The sequence below is a fragment of the Trachurus japonicus genome, chromosome 18 (genome assembly GCF_045865225.1).
Source record: "Trachurus japonicus isolate A0001 chromosome 18, Traja_1.0".
NCBI classification, from domain to species: domain Eukaryota; kingdom Metazoa; phylum Chordata; class Actinopteri; order Carangiformes; family Carangidae; genus Trachurus; species Trachurus japonicus.
In genome coordinates this window covers 9678619-9697203 of record NC_140924.1, presented here as the reverse complement: position 1 = coordinate 9697203, position 18585 = coordinate 9678619, and the positions used below count along the sequence as shown (strand labels likewise).

General features: G+C 42.0%; 2 protein-coding genes and 1 long non-coding RNA gene across 3 annotated transcripts in view; 2 read left to right on the top strand and 1 right to left on the bottom strand.

Annotated features, from left to right (window-relative positions):
* LOC146968667 (uncharacterized) overlaps positions 1–1847 on the top strand; it is a 33462-nt gene extending 31615 nt beyond the window's left edge. Inside the window, exons 2-3 of the long non-coding RNA XR_015038219.1 lie at positions 1318–1389; positions 1797–1847. This is a non-coding gene — a long non-coding RNA (uncharacterized LOC146968667). The remainder of the gene's footprint in view (positions 1–1317; positions 1390–1796) is intronic.
* The window catches only part of LOC146968664 (uncharacterized), a 91750-nt gene that overhangs the window by 49188 nt on the left and 23977 nt on the right, over positions 1–18585 (top strand). The gene's annotated exons all lie outside the window — the stretch shown is intronic.
* On the bottom strand, positions 6240–7204 carry LOC146968666 (uncharacterized). Its single transcript, XM_085760393.1, has one exon. It carries the CDS (start codon positions 6978–6980, stop codon positions 6240–6242), a length of 741 nt encoding a protein of 246 aa, XP_085616519.1. The 5' UTR covers positions 6981–7204.

Genomic DNA, 18585 nt, shown 5'->3' with positions numbered 1-18585 from the left:
CAAAAAAACACCTCTGAACACTCTTATTTAAATTCTTCAGATACTCTTTCTGGTGTGCATTCCTCTAAATCAGTGGTTCCCAACCTTTTTTCCTCAAAGCCCCCCCCTTGCTTTTGTCAAAGACAAGCCCTTTTATTCTATTTTGTGCCATCCTTATTTTGTTTTATTATATTTTGTTCTATTGGATGTGTTATCTAATTTTACTAATTTTGATAACCTCACAACCTCAGAACGAACAAAGCTCTGTGGACCCCCTGACATCTCTGACGCCCCCCTGAGGGGGGCCCAGACCTAAGGTTGGGAACCAATGCTCTAAAATAATATTTTTTTTGGAGGGGAAAAACTGTGCCAGATCAGTTTGCTTTAACCTGGAAAATAGACAGATAAAGCAGAGTGCACACTGAAATATTAGCACAGTGATTTTGAATAGGCACATTTATTTAGTGTAGTCATGGAGCAGACCAGTGTTTCCTTAGTCTAGGATGTTTTTTAAGCTGGGGGTGCAGGACATCACCCTCACTTACGATCTGCATGCTGTGCTGCGTCCGGGTGCACAGAGAGCAGCAGCGGAGTGGATAAAAAAAAAAAAAAGACAACACGAAGACGTGTTTACATCTATGGATACATAAAGCAAGGAGACTGCAAGTAGATTGTCCGACGAGGGAGGGGGGCGCCGGGAGTCCGTGATGAGTTTCGCTTTTACCGCGCACCCTTCGCTCTCTGTGTGTGTGTGTGTGTGTGTGTGTGTGTGTGAGAGAGAGAGAGTGCGTCAATAACGGTGAAAGAGCGCTATGCGGAGATGAATGAACGGAACGATATTGCAGCTTCAGGTGCTCGTTCATCGCCATGGTGCTGCTGTGGTACAGCATGTGTTTTTCTACTGCACGTGTTACAGTCTATGGTTCACAACCCGACGGTGTGTTGTACCTGTCGACGTATTTACGTCATCGACGTAATCGGAAAGAACTCGACGGTATGTTGCACATGTCGATGTATTTACGACATTGACGTAATCGATTAGGTCGATTAATCGGGACAGCCCTAGAGTCAAGCCAATTGAGTCAGTAGAGACAGTCGAAGTCAGTAGAATTGGTAGAAGTCAGTAGAAATGGTAGAAATCGGTAAGAGTCAGTATAGGAGTTAGTTGAGTCAGTAGAGTCGGTAGAATTAAGTGGAAGTCAGTAGAAATCTGTAGAAGTCAGTAGAGTCGGTAGAAGTCAGTAGGGTCAGTGGGAGTCAGTAGAGTCAGTAGAGTCAATAGAGTATGGTATATTGGGTTGATGTGTTGATGAGAAGAAGCGATCACCGCTACAAGAGTCAGTAGAGTCAGTAGAAGCTCTGGTGATGGAGGGTTACCAGTGTTGTACAGACTCAGTAGAGTCAGTAGAAGTCAGGAGAGTCAGTAGGAGTCAGTAGAGTCAAGCCAGTTGAGTCAGTAGAATTGGTAGAAGTCAGTAAGAGTCAGTAGGAGTTAGTTGAGTCAGTAGAATTAAGTGTAAGTCAGTAGAGTCGGTAGAAGTCAGTAGAGTCAGTAATAGAGACAGTGGAATTGGTAGAAATCTTTAGAAATCAGCATTACTCAGTAGAGACAGTAGAAGTCAGTAGTGTCAGTAGAGTCGGTAGAAGTCAGTGGAAGTCAGTAGAAGTCAATAAAAGTCAGTAGAGTCAGTAGAAGCTATGGTGATGGAGGGTTACCAGTGTTGTACAGACTCAGTACAGTCAGTAGAAGTCAGTAGAGTCAGTAGAAGTCAGTACAGTCAGTAGAAGTCAGTAGAAGTCGATAAGAGTCAGTAGAGTCAGTAGGAGCTCTGGTGATGTAGGGTTACCAGTGTTGTACAGACTCAGTACAGTCAGTAGAAGTCAGTTGAGTCAGTAGAAGCTCTGGTGATGGAGGGTTACCAGTGTTGTACAGACTCAGTACAGTCAGTACAAGTCAGTAGAAGTCGATAAGAGTCAGTAGAAGTCAGTAGAAGCTCTGGTGATGGAGGGTTACCAGTGTTGTACAGACTCAGTACAAGTCAGTAGAGTCAGTAGAAGTCAGTAGAAGTCGATAAGAGTCAGTAGAAGTCAGTAGAAGCTCTGGTGATGGAGGGTTACCAGTGTTGTACAGACCCAGTAGAAGTCAGTAGAGTCAGTAGAGTCTAGGGCTGTTTTCGACTAAGGATTTTCATAGTCGAATCTGATTCGTCAGATTTTGCCGTAGTCGACTGATCGTCGAACCTTTTTTTTTTTTGATTTCTTTTTCCCGTTTCAAACAAAAGAGCTAAAACACCCAAAACAATGGTAGGTGTTAAACAAATACCTTTATTTATTTCCCACACTTTGGATGATTTTTATAGGCACTCTAATTTTTAGTAGCCATTGTGAGCCAGGGTATGCGTTTATGTCACGTTGCCCTGGACAACGCTCCTTTTGCTCGGACTGTGAGTGGCAAATCAAACATCCCTCAACGTGATGAAGGATAGCGGTGGTCGTGGACACAGAGAAACCGGGTAAAACATGTAGTATCAAAACAAACGGAGGTCAGAAGGACTCGACAATCCGTACATTACGTTAATCAATCCTGTAACACACACAGTGTGACCGCGGCACCGGCAGAGAGACAGACAGGCTGTAGAGGGACGAGATCACAGCTGTGACTCCCGAGTCCGACACTTATGGTGCGTTCATGACAACTCGGAAGTCGGAAAAAAAACAAGTTCCTCTTCTGAAAAACTCTGACATGTCAAACTTTAGGATGTGTTAGGGACTAATTCATCTGTCTAACCATCAGAACTATTGACACTTGAAACGGTAAACACAGCTGATCCATCGAAAAAAAATCACAGCTGGAGTTAATTTATTTTCCGTGATTGAAAGCAGGTTCTTGAATGTAACTCGGTCAAAGTCAGATGTATCCTCACAATGTTTTACTGTTCTGTTAGGTCATGCATGATAAATGCTGACAAAGTGTCAGACTTCCTTGATTTTAAACTTTGGCGGCTCTGCCTCTCGTCTTTTTGCCACTCCGTGAGTGTTCTGCAGTGACTTCTGAGTACCGTGACTTTGACGGTCCTACTGCTCACCTCCGCTCATTTGAAAAAAAAAAAAAAACCTCCGCTCATTTGATTGTGCAGCTGCAGTGGGTGATTTATTAATACGTAGTAAGAAGCTAAGACTACCGTTTAAACGCACACATCATTTTGAACTCTTAACTTGGCCACTCTTAACAGAAAGTAGGCAGATTTTTTTTTTTTTAATCAAAATAGGCTTTTTATAACAAATAAAAGACATTCTATGTAACAATTTATGCTCAGCAGCCGTGGGCACCCCCATATAGTCAGAATGGTATGGTCTTGGTTAGATTCGACTACGAGGTTCATAGTCGAATCAGACCCCTCCGAATCGAATCGTCGAATAGTCGACTTTTGGAGGTCAGCCCTAGTCATTAGACATCAGGAGCTTCAAACACAAACAGTCCACATCTGAACTTTGGATTGTAAGTAACAACAATATGGCGGCGCGTACACACGCAGCGGCTCAGGGCTCCCGGCTTTCTGTGTTCACGCCGCAGGGCTGTGTGCACGCCGCAGGGCTGTGTGCACGCCGCAGGGCTGTGTGCTAAGCCCCGCCCTCTTCACTCTCTTCACACATGACTGCTCTGCCATCCACCCCTCAAACATGGTGGTGAAGTTCGCGGATGATACCACCGTAGTGGGTCTCGTGTCAGACAACAACGAAACCCACTACAGAGCTGAGGTCCAGCACCTGATGCAGTGGTGTTCAAATAACAACCTTATGTTGAACACCGCAAAGACCAAAGAGGTCATAGTTGATTTTAGGAGGTCCAGGAAGACTCAACATGCCCCGATCTGTATACAGGGAGAGGCGGTGGAGCGTGTTGACACCATCAAGTTCCTGGGCATCCACATTTCCTCTGACCTCTCCTGGTCATTGAACATCTCACTCCTGGTGAAGAAGGCCCAACAACGGCTCTTCTTCCTCAGGAGGCTGAAGCGAGCTGGTCTCTCCTCCAAACTGCTCGCAGACTTTTACAGAGCAACAATTGAGAGCATCCTGTGCCTCAGTATGACGGTGTGGTACGGCAGCTGTACGGCAGGGGACAAGAAGGACCTGGCCCGGGTGGTGAGAACTGCACAGGGGATCGTGGGCTGCCGTCTGCCTGATCTGGACTCTGTCTACACCTCTCGAGTCCAGAGGAGGGCTAGATGCATCACCTTAGACCCCACCCACCCAGGCAACGAACTGTTTGTACCGCTGCCGTCTGGCAAGCGGTACAGGTACATCAAGGCAACCACTGCAAGGCTTCAGAATAGCTTTTTTCCTAGAGCGGTGAAGGCTATCGCCCCCTTGTAGTGGCATGCACGCACATACACACACACACACACTCACACGTACTTTCCCTCCCAGATACACTCAGACTGGCACTTATGCACTTTATTTCCCTGTCCCCAGCTACCCCCACATACTTGTGCAAATTGTATTCTTTATCTTTATTTTTCTATTCTATTTATTACTGTATTGTATGTTGTGTTTTTAAGCCGTGGGTCCGAAGACAATTTCATTATCTTGAATAATGACAATAAAGATACTCTGACACTCTGACTCTGAACAAATATTTTTTTTATGTCTTTTGACCAGGAGGATCAGCGGCCTGCTCTCATCTTATCCCGATAGTAGCAACATTGAGTGCCATCATTGTGCTCGGTGGTGGGTGGATTTGTTGGTATTTTTGTCGTCAGAAGTGTTGTTGACCTTGTCCTTGTAACTAATATAATTTAATCGGAAAGAACAAAGGAAACATCTAAACAACTGTACATGTTCAGAGTCAGACTCAGAATCAGACCAATGGGTGACGTCATGGGTGCTACGTCCATTCTTCTTACAGTCTATGGCATAGATCCACCAGTCGGCAACCAAAGGGACGCCAACAAAAACATCACTTCCGGTCAGAGCATTTTTGCAGTGAGAAAAATCAACTGTCCATCGAGTAGTTTTACATCAAGTCAGATCAGTCACTTTATTTTTGGCATCTTGACCTTTTAAACAAGTAGATTTCATTCATAGTTGATTTTCATTACAACTATACACAACTCATTATTTACTGCACTGTAACACTGACTATGGAAATTGTGTCTGAGCCACTGCTACACACTGCTGTGTTTTCAATTTGACTGCAGCCACATTCTTACATACAGCTCCTTTAGACATTAAACCAAAACTTCAGAGAAAATGGTATTCCAATTTAAAATGAATGGACCCTCAATTTCTTTAGTAACAAAAACAAAAGATGTTTTCACCAAATACAACTATACAAGAAAGAGATTTTTACAGTATCTGCTACGCTTTGATAAAAAACAATGAACATTTTTATAGAGAGCCTAAGCAGAAGCAGGAAGTAACGTCGCCATGGGACCTCAACTCGGAAAAAGTCTCCATGTAAGTGAACGGGAGTCAAAATTTTATTTTGTGATCCGATTGAATTGTGCCATGAGAAAAAAATGTGACCTCTACCTGTTTAAAACATCACGTTTGATGCCAAAAAATCAGCAGTATATCATAAAACGGCAACGGAAGAATGTATTTTGTGTGACGACGCTCTGTGGACTACTGATCTGGTGTCCCACAAAAAATACGTCACCAACTGACACGGGAAAGGGTGCCATGTGGTGACGTCACCTACGCAACCTGTAGTCTTTCTGGTTACGGATTCTTCTGAATTTTATTTTACAACAGTTTTACAACAAACTGCTGATTTCTCGGCATGAAACGTGATGTTTTAAACAGGTAGAGGTCAAATGTTTTTTCTCATGGCACAATTCAATTGGATCACGAAATAAAACTTCGACTCCTGTTCACTTACATGGAGACTTTTTCCGAGTTGAGGTCCCATGGCGACCGTTACCTCCTCCGCTTAGGCTCTCTATTGTTGGAATGAGCTGTTACAGTTCAGCTCAACCAACAACTCTGCAGCCTCACTTACTGCTGTCATTTATTTGTAGCATTAATTTCATGAACAATCCATTTCATACAATTTCAAAATCATAAACTTTAACAAAATATTTTACATGTGAAATTAATTTTCACTGTGTTGTGATGAGCTGTTACAGTTCCATAACTGCAGCCTCACACACACTGCTGCTGCCTTCAGTAACAGTCCTGAGTTTACATACACTCATACGTCTCTTCTTGCCAGAAACATCAGAGAATTGACGGCCACAAAAACTTCAACTGTACGTTTACTCTCCTAAAATTGCCTTGCCTTTCCTTTCCTTATGGGATTTCATGTGTGTTGCCAAATTCTCCAGCTCCATAAATGTTTTCCCACAAACACTGCAACCAAATGGCTTCTCTTTTGAATGGACTCTTGTGTGAACCAAAAGAGTACACTTAAAGGCAAATCCATTCCCACAAATAGCACAACTAAATGGTTTCTCTTGTTTCTCTTGTGGGTGGTGTCTCAAGTGATAATTTAAACCGAATGAATGTTTAAATTGTTTACCACAGGTAGGGCATTTAAATGGTTTCTCTCCTGTATGGACTCTCATGTGTCGTGTAATATCACATCTGTAATTAAATACTTTACCACAGGTAGTACAGGCAAGTGGTTTCTCTCCTGTATGGATCCTCATGTGAAGTTTAAGATTAATTCTTCTACGAAATGTTTTACCACAGGCAGGACATTCAAATGGTTTCTCCTGTGTGTGGATTCTCATGTGGACTTGAAGAGCAGATTTCTGCCTAAAAAGTTTACCACATGTAGCACAATCAAATGGTTTCTCTCCTGTATGGGTCCTCATGTGTCTCTCCAAATCCGAGGGTCTGCCAAATGTTTTACCACACTCTGAGCAGCGGTGACACTTCTTACAGCGAGACTTCTTACCAGTGTCACATTCTTTATCACTTACATGAACAGCTTCACTGTTCAAACCTGACTCAGATGTACGGTCAAATGGTTTCTCTTTTGTATGGATCCTCATATGTCTCTTCAAATCCCAGACTCTGGTAAATGTTTTCCCACACTCTGAGCAGCGGCGACACTTCTTACCAGTGTCACATTCTTCATCACTTACATGAACAGCTTCACTGTTCAAATCTGACTCAGGTGTTCTGGTTTCTCTCCAGTCATCATCACTGTATTCAGTCTCACAGGACGACTCTGAGACCTCATCATCTGGATCTGGTTGAAGATCTTCAGGTTGATCTGAGTTCCTGGCTGGTTCAGATCCTCCACAGTCGTCTCCATCGGCCTCTATCTGTTCAGCTGAGCTGCAGGATGGAGGCTCAGCTTCAGTTTGTCTTTGATGAGGTTGTAGGGACTGAGGTTTCACCTCCTCATCCTCACTCTTTATATGAACAGAAGTGAAGGGAAACTCAAGAGTGGTCAATCGTTCCTCCTTTTCTTCTTTAATATGTAGACTCTCTGGGTTCTCCTGATCCAGACTAGAGGTCAACTCAGGAGGATCCTCTGCTTCAATCTTCAACAGGTGCTGATCACCTGCAGAAACAAGCAAAAACATCATGAACAACAGTGTCTTCATACTGTCACTCATATAACTGGTGTCTCTATGAACTTCTTCTCAGTGGATGCTAGTCTGAGCTGAAGGAATTTTGCTCCTGCCATTGAGTGGATTTGAGTGGACTGAAAAAGGTCGACCTTCCTGTTCCTGCCCTGACCATGTTTTACAGAGGCACCATTGAGACTGTTCTTAAATACTGCATTTCATCTTGGTTTGGCAGCAGCACAGCAGAAGAGAGGCACAATCTAAACAGGCTAGTGAGAACAGCAGAGAAAATCATTGGACTGGATTGTCAAGTTAACGCTATCGCTAGCTTGCACAAATTATTTTTTAACAGCTGAATTTTCAGTCCAGTTAGCTTATTTACTAACCCTGGGTAGATCATCATTAGCGCCAGTTAGCAACAGTGTTAGCTTGTAAAAATGACAATCCTGGACATACTAGCCTCTAACAAGATGTTTCACTCAGTCGTTCATTCCCATTATATATTTTCTAGGGAGATGACAAAGATTCTCAATTAGCTACAGGAAGAATTTGCAAAGACAATGATGAACTAAAATAAAGGAATTGTCTGAAAAACGGAAAATCAGTAAAATAAAACTTGCACCTGATTAAACACGAAGAAAACGCTTAATTTCCACAAATAACAAATAGGCTATCTGCAAAATCACGTACGCGTTATGTATCTTTTAGGACCTTCACTTTGCGCAAGGACCGTGCCTACCGTATTTACTCTAGATCGGGCGCAACGGAAATCAAACAGCGGCCCACTTAACCACTCTCGAGCAAAACAGGCTCACTTTACCAAGATAAGTAGTACAACGTGTCCTCTTTCTCTACAAACCACAACTTTGAGGTGAAATGATCTAAAACTGAATCACCAACCGGTTTTGTTGAGGACGACTCGAGGCTGCAGGAGAACATCCAGCAGGTTCCTCTGCCGCTCGATCTCCTGTCTGAAGCCCGAAGCCTCCGCCTCGTATCCGGCTACGACTCTGTCCACGGCCGCTAAGATTTCCTGGGAGGCGGCGGCGAGTCTCTCGGTAACAAATCCTCTCAGAAACTCCACCTCAGACATTTTACTCAAAGTCTTTGTTGTTCCTGGCATGGCAGGAGACCCGAGCTGTTTCCCGTTGCTAGACTCTCTTCCCGTTTGGGCGCGTCACTACCGGTCAGTAGTGATGGGTCCTCTCATAGATATATATAAGAACTAGATGACTCACCCGCAGCTGTTTCCCAGTGACAAAGCATAGCCAGTACGGCGGCCATCTTGGGACGGGCAACTCTCTCCCTCAGAGCATTAAGCCTCTGCTGCATGTTCTGCTATAATGACCATAACTTGCTCAGTTTTTGTCCGATTTCAAAACGGTTTGATTTTTATGAACGTTTATGCAGTTATGATGCAGCATATTTAGAATCACGGATAATTTTAATAATGTATTTTTTTTTGTAGAAGTAACATTATAGTGACATTATGCAAATAGTTAAAGTAATAGCTACATACTGATTTATTTTTCACAGAGTTATGAATCGTTTTTTTAGTGCAGATGACTGGATCACCTATCTACTGCACTGTAACTGCAGCCAGAGTCAGAGCAAGTTGCCCGTCCTCATATGGCCGACTGTGAGCTACGCCTGCGTGTAGTCCGATCTACCCCCTTGGGTCCTCTGACACCGAGGCTCCGACACATGCGCGGTAGCTCATGAAGCATTTGTATCGAACCACTGTGCCGAGGCGTGGTTTGGTCACGTGACTTGTGACGTATGAACCACTTGGATGACGTTTGAAGCAGTTGAGTGGTTCAGTCATTCATGAAGCACCGTCAATGTTTTGGTTGTCTCGGCTCTCTGTGAGAGCTGAGCTGAGCCTTCGAAGCACATAGAAACTGAGGCGGCAGAGATTTGGTTGGAAAGTGTAGCATTCAGTACCAGGAATTCTATAACATGATATGTGGAGCAGAGGAAAAATAATTTATTTAAGCGTTGTAACACGCATATTTGTAACGATTGAAGCGTCAACGACCGTATGGGCTTCAGAAATATTTAATACGTCCCGTACGTCACATTGTGAAACTGACGGTGGCACACCGTGATTACATTGGTCTTTCACCCCACAGGCGTGAGATCAAGTCCTTTGCCGAACTTGCCATATTTCTTTTCTATTTTGAAATGAAATCACATTTGCCATCTACACCATTTCACATCGTATAAAGCCATAGACTGTTTAGACTTGTTTCAGAGGAGAATGTAATTCATAGCAGAGCCTAATAGCTATATCAGGCTAAGTCAATACCGAAAGCCTATCACAATCATATGCCAAATGAGAAACTTCATGTTTATTTTATATTTTTATTTTTATTGTGTCAGCTTGAAACCATACAACCATGTAACGTTTGTTGAACAGGAGTGTGCATGGCAAATCAAATCTCAAACAATCAATGAACCAATGAATGACACGTCTCAATTGCACTTCATTTTATTGAACACTAGATGTCGTACTGGAGCACTGTGTCAGTGAAGCCTCGCGAGTAATGAATCATTACTCGAAAAAGGTGTTGAAGCCTCAACAAAGGGGTTGTAGGGGTGAAGCTGAGTACCCTGGAGGAAGTCACGGAAAACAGAGTCCGAACAAAATTCCTCAGGATTACGGACAACACCACCCATCCTCTCCATAAAACACTGGACAGTCTGAGAAGTTCTTTCAGTCACAGATACAGACTCCCCCGCTGCTCAAGAGAGCGATATAAACATTCATTCATACCCACTGCAATACAGCTGTACAACTCCTCAATCTGATTAATTAATGCAGTCATCACAAGCATCCTGGACCCAGCACTTTTTCTTCTTTTAACTTCTTAACTTTTAACCTTCTACACGCATCTCTTATTCATATATTTATTTCTTTTTATTCTGTGTTTTTAATACACTATGTGTTTTTATGTCTTACATGTATTTTTACTCAGTGTGTTGTGATCTGTGTTGTTGTCTGTATTGTCTTGCTGCTGCTCTGTGACATTTTTAAATTTCCCCTCGGGGATTAAATAAAGTATTTCTAATTCTAATTCAAAGCCTCGATTGCCCATCACTACCGGTCAGAGCCGTGGGGGGAAAAGCTGAGCACTGGAAAAGAGAGTAACGACCGGTAACGACACATCCATTGACTCCCGTGGTAAGGGTTTTGCGCCCCGAGTGGCAGGATATGGGTATTGCAAAAGCGCCCAGAAAACCCATTCACTCCAATGTATGTGTTGCCCACTTGCTTGTAAATTGATGAAAACGGCCGTGTTTTTGTTTTTAGGTGTCTTGGTCATATCAAATTATACTTATAATTTGTTTATTAAAAAATGTAGATTGAAACATTAATGTAGACAACTGTTTGTTTTTTACTCGCCTATGTGTTATTGTTTATCTGTAAAGGGTCCTCAATGATGCTATTAACGTGGGTGATCTATAAATGTCCTTAAATTATTGAAAATACCACACTTGCTCATTCACCAACAATAGAGAGCCTAAGCGGAAGCAGGAAGTAACGGTCACCATGGGACCTCAACTCTGAAAAACTCGCCATTCAAATGAACGGGACTGAAAGTTTTATTTCGTGATCCGATTGAATTGTGCCATGAGAAAAAAATTTGACCTCTACCTGTTTAAAACATCACGTTTCATCCCGAGAAATCAGCAGTTTGTTGTAAAACTATTGTAAAATAAAATTCTGAAGAATCTGTAACCAGAAAGACTACAAGTCGTGTAGGTGACGTCACACACCAAATGCCGCCCTTTCCCGTGTCAGTTGGTGACGTATTTTTTGTGGGACACAGATCTGTAGTCCGTGGAGCGGTCTTTACACAAAATACATTCTTCTGTTGCCGTTTTATGATAAACGACCGATTTCTCGGCATGAAACGTGATTATAGGAGCTTAAATGCTATTTTTGGTTGATTAGTATTTGGATAATAATTTAAGTTCACATTTAAAAAGAGGTTGTTGTTAATTATGATAAAAATGGGTTATTTACATTATTTACAGGTGAACTTAATAAGTTACTATTTAATTAATTTCACTTAAAAATGTGTGGATGTTTAGAGGTTAAAAAATCACGCATGTAACCTTTAATGCGGATTGATACGTGTCTGCATGATTCACGTGAAGAAGTCAGTCAGGTCAGTCGTCATGGAGTGGAGCCACACAGTTTTTTGACCTCTGCCTTTACCTCTGTCTTTAGTCAGCATTTTCTAGATATTTTGCTCTGGCCTTTTTTATTTTCATCATGCTGGATTGTCTTGTTTTATTTTTGCTGATGCCAAAAAATCAGCAGTATATCATAAAACGGCAACAGAAGAATGTATTTTGTGTGACGACGCTCTGTGGACTACAGATCTGGTGTCCCACAAAAAATAGGTGAGGTCCCATGGCGACAGTTACAGTTCAGCTCAACCAACAACTCTGCAACCTCACTTAACTGCTGTCATTTATTTGTAGCATTAATTTCATGAACAATCCATTTCATACAATTTCAAAATCATAAACTTAAACAAAATATTTTACATGTGAAATTATTTTTCACTGTGTTGTGATGAGCTGTTACAGTTCAATAACTGCAGCCTCACACACACTGCTGCTGCCTTCAGTAACTGTCCTGAGTTTACATACACTCATACGCCTCTTCTTGCCAGAAACATCAGAGAATCGACGGCCACAAAAACTTCAACTGTACGTTTACTAGGGGTGTGCATTGGCACTGCCCTCACGATTCGATTCGATTACGATTCAGCAGGTAACGATTCGATTCGATTCTACGATGCATTGCGATGCATTGCAATGCATTGCAATGCATCAAAATTCTACTGCACACAACACGGCAAATTTTTCATCAGTCATGAAATATTGAACAACAGATTTTATCGGCTGCTATGTATTATCACTCTCCTGTATCTTTGACATAAATGTCATAAAATAAAATAAAATTGAATGGTACAGGGTATTGGATATGGGATTTTCAAACCTGAAAAAGAAAACATAAATCACTTCTAGGGCTGCCCCCAAAAATTAGCCGACCAAAATTTCATTGGTCGATTGGTCGCAGGAAAAAACAAACAAACCTTTGGAGCCGTGTCTTGTCAATATTAACTTAAAATCAATATGACTTAACTATATGAAAGACTACAGGGCTTTTATTTTGAAGGGCCAGATACAGGAAGGCGTGACACTTTCTGTTGTGGTTGTTTTTACACGGCACGGCAGGTCTCTCTCTCTCTGCATCAGAGACCCCCCAGCCTGAGCTCAGTCCCTCCCCCTCCTCTACTGTGTTTATTGGTGATAACGGGCATACTACCTGTAGTAACGGTAAAACCCGACCGGCTTGTTGAGTCTCGGACCCAACACGGCCGGACTCATGAGCGTTAATTAATTAATTCTCAACCCGACCGCGGGTGAAAAAAAAAAAAGGAAAAAGAAATCCAGCGGCAACACTGCTACTGCTGGTGCTGCTGCTTAGCATGTAGCTACAGGCTGCGGATGTCGTTGCTCCGGAAACGCCCCCGGAGGTAATTGAAACTTCACAACTTTATTTGAGGCCAGAAAATAAACAGTGACATAATCGATTATGGCACGTTGCCGCATCGATGCTGAATCGTGCATGTCCCGCATTGCAATGCATCGCCGAATCGATTATTGTTGACACCCCTAACGTTTACTCTCCTTCATGGATTCTTGTGAACATGTAAAGATCTTCCTGTTGACAAAATGTCTCATCACAAAACTGCAACTAAATGATTTAAGGTGTCTTAACACTACCTACTGCCTGACATGTACTCTACACACACTACAAGAAAATGGTTTAACTTCTGTATGTACTTTCATGTCCCTCCCACCCTTTCCCCTGCTGTTAGACCGGCCTCCCCTCCCTTCCCATGGACCAGTCTGCCACCCAGTCCCCCCATTGAGCTGGCCAACTCTCCCTGCCCCTGTTGTAAAAACGGGCTATACAAATAAAATTGCCTTGCCTTGCCTTTCCTTATGGGATTTCATGTGTGTTGCCAAATTCTCCAGCTCCATAAATGTTTTCCCACAAACACTGCAACCAAATGGCTTCTCTTTTGAATGGACTCTTGTGTGAGACAAAAGAGTATACTTTAAGGCAAATCCATTCCCACAAATAGCACAACTAAATGGTTTCTCTTGTTTCTCTTGTGGGTGGTGTCTCAAGTGATAATTTAAACCGAATGAATGTTTAAATAGTTTACCACAGGTAGGGCATTTAAATGGTTTCTCTCCTGTATGGACTCTCATGTGTCGTTTAAGATCACATCTTATTCTAAATGTTTTACCACAGGTAGCACAGTCAAATGGTTTCTCTCCTGTATGGAGTCTCATGTGGTCTTTAAGATGACCTCTGTAATTAAATACTTTACCACAGGTAGTACAGGCAAATGGTTTCTCTCCTGTATGGATCCTCATGTGGTCTTTAAGATGACCTCTTCGAGTAAATGTTTTACCACATGTAACACAGTCAAATGGTTTCTCTCCTGTATGGATCCACATGTGTATCTTCAAATCCGAGGGTGATCTAAATGTTCTCCCACACTCTGAGCAGCGGTGAGACTTCTTACAGTGAGACTTCTTACCAGTGTCACATTCATCATCACTTACATGAACGACTTCACTGTTCAAACCTGACTCACATGTACGGTCAAATGGTTTCTCTTTTGTATGGATCCTCATATGTCTCTTCAAATCCCAGACTCTGGTAAATGTTTTCCCACACTCTGAGCAGCGGCGACACTTCTTACCAGTGTCACATTCTTCATCACTTACATGAACAGCTTCACTGTTCAAACCTGACTCAGGTGTTCTGGTTTCTCTCCAGTCATCATCACTGTATTCAGTCTCACAGGACGACTCTGAGACCTCATCATCTGTATCTGGTTGAAGATCTTCAGGTTGATCTGAGTTCCTGGCTGGTTCAGATCCTCCACAGTCGTCTCCATCGGCCTCTATCTGTTCAGCTGAGCTGCAGGATGGAGGCTCAGCCTCAGTTTGTCTTTGATGAGGTTGTAGGGACTGAGGTTTCTCCTCGTCATCCTCACTCTTTATATGAACAGAAGTGAAGGGAAACTCAAGAGTGGTCGATCGTTCCTCCTCTTCTTCTTTAATATGTCGACTCTCTGGGTTCTCCTGATCCAGACTAGAGGTCAACTCAGGAGGATCCTCTGCTTCAATCTTCAACAGGTGCTGATCACCTGCAGAAACAATCAAACACATCATGAACAACAGTGTCTTCATACTGTCACTCATATAACTGGTGTCTCTATGAACTTCTTCTCAGTGGATGCTAGTCTGAGCTGAAGGAATTTTGCTCCTGCCATTGAGTGGATTTGAGTGGACTGAAAAAGGTCGACCTTCCTGTTCCTGCCCTGACCATGTTTTACAGAGGCACCATTGAGACTGTTCTCAAATACTGCATTTCATCTTGGTTGGCAGCAGCACAGCAGAAGAGAGGCACAATCTAAACAGGGTAGTGAGAACAGCAGAGAAAATCAGTGGACTGGATTGTCAAGTTAACGCTATTGCTAGCTTGCACAAATTATTTTTTAACAGCTGAATTATCAGTCCAGTTAGCTTTTACTAACCCTGGGTAGATCATCATTAGCGCCAGTTAGCAACAGTGTTAGCTTGTAAAAATGACAATCCTGGACGTACTAGCCTCTAACAAGATGTTTCACTCAGTCGTTCATTCCCAATATATATTTTCTAGGGAGATGACAAAGATTCTCAATTAGCTACAGGAAGAATTTGCAAAGACAATGATGAATTAAAATGAAGGAATTGTCTGAAATACGGAAAATCAGTAAAATAAAACTTGCACCTGATTAAACACGAAGAAAACGCTTAATCTTCACAAATAACAAATAGGCTATCTGCAAAATCACGTACGCTTTATGTATCTTTTAGGACCTTCACTTTGCGCAAGGACCGTGCCTACCGTATTTACTCTAGTTCGGGCGCAACGGAAATCAAACAGCGGCTCACTTTACCAAGATAAATGTAGCCTAGTAGCCTACAATGTGTCCTCTTTCTCTACAAACCACAGCTTTGATGTGAAATGATTTAAAACTGAATCACCAACCGGTTTTGTTGAGGACGACTCGAGGCTGCAGGAGAACATCCAGCAGGTTCCTCTGCCGCTCGATCTCCTGTCTGAAGCCCGAAGCCTCCGCCTCGTATCCGGCTACGACTCTGTCCACGGCCGCTAAGATTTCCTGGGAGGCGGCGGCGAGTCTCTCGGTAACAAATCCTCTCAGAAACTCCACCTCAGACATTTTACTCAAAGTCTTTGTTGTTCCTGGCAGCCAGGAGACCCGAACCGTTCCCCGCTGCTAGACTCTCTTCCGGGTTGGGCACGTCACGTGCATAGATCCACCAGTCAGAAACCGAGGGAACGCCCACTAACTACTTAGTCTGGGGCCGTTGACTCGCTGTTTAGGAAACGGATCCAGGGCGAGAGAGACAGACCTTTCCGTCAAAATAAAAGCACCGAGCTAATAAATGCGGTAAAACTCTTTAATTTAAGGAATATAACTTACAAGAAAGTCCCCGATGCATTAAGTTAACATTTTGCTTTTATTGTATTACAAGTTAATGTTTATTTTAAAAGTTTTATGTTGGTGAATACATTTTGGTGAATTTGGTGATTTTGGTATCCGCTACAGACAGGAACCAGAATGCAGACGAATTCTGAGGTAACTGACACCAGGCTCTTCGCTTGTCTGAAGAGCCTGGTGATGCGAGGCTACTTACTACTAAAGAGAGTAACGACACGCATTGGTTCAATGGAAGTGCCTCCTGATGGCGGAATATGGGTATTGCAAAAGCGCCCAAGAAATGACATAGCATTTTGGTGAATGAGCAAGTGTGGTATTTTCAATAATTTAAGGACATTTATAGATCACCCACGTTAGCATCATTGAGGATCCTTTACAGATAAACATTAACACATATAATAGGCAAGTAAAAAAAAAAAAAGTTGTCTACATTAATGTTTCAATCTACATTTTGTAATAAACAAATTATAAGTATAATTTGATATGACCAAGACACCTAAAAACAAAAACACGGCCGTTTTCATCAATTTACAAGCAAGTGGGCAACACACATACATTGGAGTGAATGGGTTTTCTGGGCGCTTTTGCAATACCCATATCCTGCCACTAGGGGCGCAAAACCCTTACCACGGGAGTCAATGGTGGTGCTGTTACTCTCGTTTCCAGTGCTCTAGGAAAAACGAGCCACTCCCCCAACCCACTCTACTATGAAAACAGGTGCCCTTGCCTACAGAAAAAGTAGCTGTCTTTCTTGATGTAATGTCCCGAAGCAGTCTTGAATACCGTTGGTCTTTTTTCATTTTAAAGCAGGAGAATAATGCTCACTCAAGTCTTTGAGCTATTGTCCAATTTAAGTTTTTTTTTTCTTTATTATTGCAAAGTGCAAAATACAGTACAAAAAAGCATATTCAAATTCAATTACAAAAGTTGTTACTTTTAGAACTGAGCGTAGCATTTCTTACATTCAAAAAGAATAGGATATAAACAGAACAACAAAGCAATGAAAAATAAAATAAAAATTCTTAGGGGATCAATCAAAAGTAAAAGTTGATAAACTGTCATACAGCAGTAGGGCTTTCTTTGATTTCACAAGTTTTAATGAATCAAAGTAAAGGTGCAGTTCTTTTTTTAATGTTGTAACGTGGGGTAGTTTTTGAGAATTTACATTTGTGTAGAAAGTATTTGGCGAGTATAATCAAATTATTTATGTTATATTCTAGTTTTTTGTCCTCCATTATGAAACCAAATCTCACATTATTGTAAGTCAGGGGTAGGCACATTTATATTACAGGTTATCACATTTTTGAAGTCTTTCCAAAACAAATCAGATAAACTGCAAGAGAACATTAAATGTTCAAGTGTTTCCACTTCTGTTTTACAAAAAACACATTCATTACAGTCCAAATCGAATTTACGATGGTCCAATTTAAGTCACAAGTTAGTTTGAACTAGAGACGCTTTTTTTCAACACTGTTAAAATGAGTTGATTTCTAGTGGTTATTTGTTCTATAGAGAATGTGAAGCTGACGTCACGCCGCTTTGCGTTGGGGAACGACGGCGCCATCTTTGGAGGAACGCAAACGGAAACAGAGAGTGGGCACTGGATTCAAGACCCAGATTTACTCCCTCCACTGACTTATCCAGACATCGTGAATTATCTCGTTTTTGGTATTAGTGCATATACTACTGTGGCATTTTTTTAGGCAGCAGTACTGTCCCACCATGATTACTTTTAAGCGACTTTGGGGAACTTTTTTTAGGGAGACGAGCAAGTGCTTACATCCGCGATCCTCCAAAGATGGCGTCCAACGTCCCACGGCGTGACGTAACTTCACATTCTCTATAGACACAATGCACAATATGGCACTGCTATATTTATTTTGTTGTTTCCAATAGTCTCTTTGAATTGATATGGTTATGTGCCTATAATGTTTTCATAGATAAAATCACAAAGTGCTTTACAGCAATGATAAAATGCAATGCAATTATCACCATCTAGTGGTGAAAACTGTGAACTGCACTAACTTGTGCAGCCTCACACACACTGCTGCTGCCTTCAGTAACAGTCCTGAGTTTACATACACTCATACGTCTCTTCTTGCCAGAAACATCAGAGAATTGACGGCAACAAAAACTTCTTGTGAACATGTAAAGATCTTCCTGTTGACAAAATATCTCATCACAAAACTGCAACTAAACGATTTAAAGTGTCTTAACACAACTGAAGTTTCCCTCCTTCATGTGATTTCATGTGTGTTGCCAAATTCTCCAGCTCCATAAATGTTTTCCCACAAACACTGCAACCAAATGGCTTCACTTTTGAATGGACTCTTGTGTGAAACAAAAGATTACTCTTCTGGGTAAATACTTTCCCACAAATGGCACAACTAAATGGTTTTTCCTGTGTGTGGAGTCTCAAGTTAATATTTAAACTCAATGAATGTCTAAACTGTTTACCACATGTA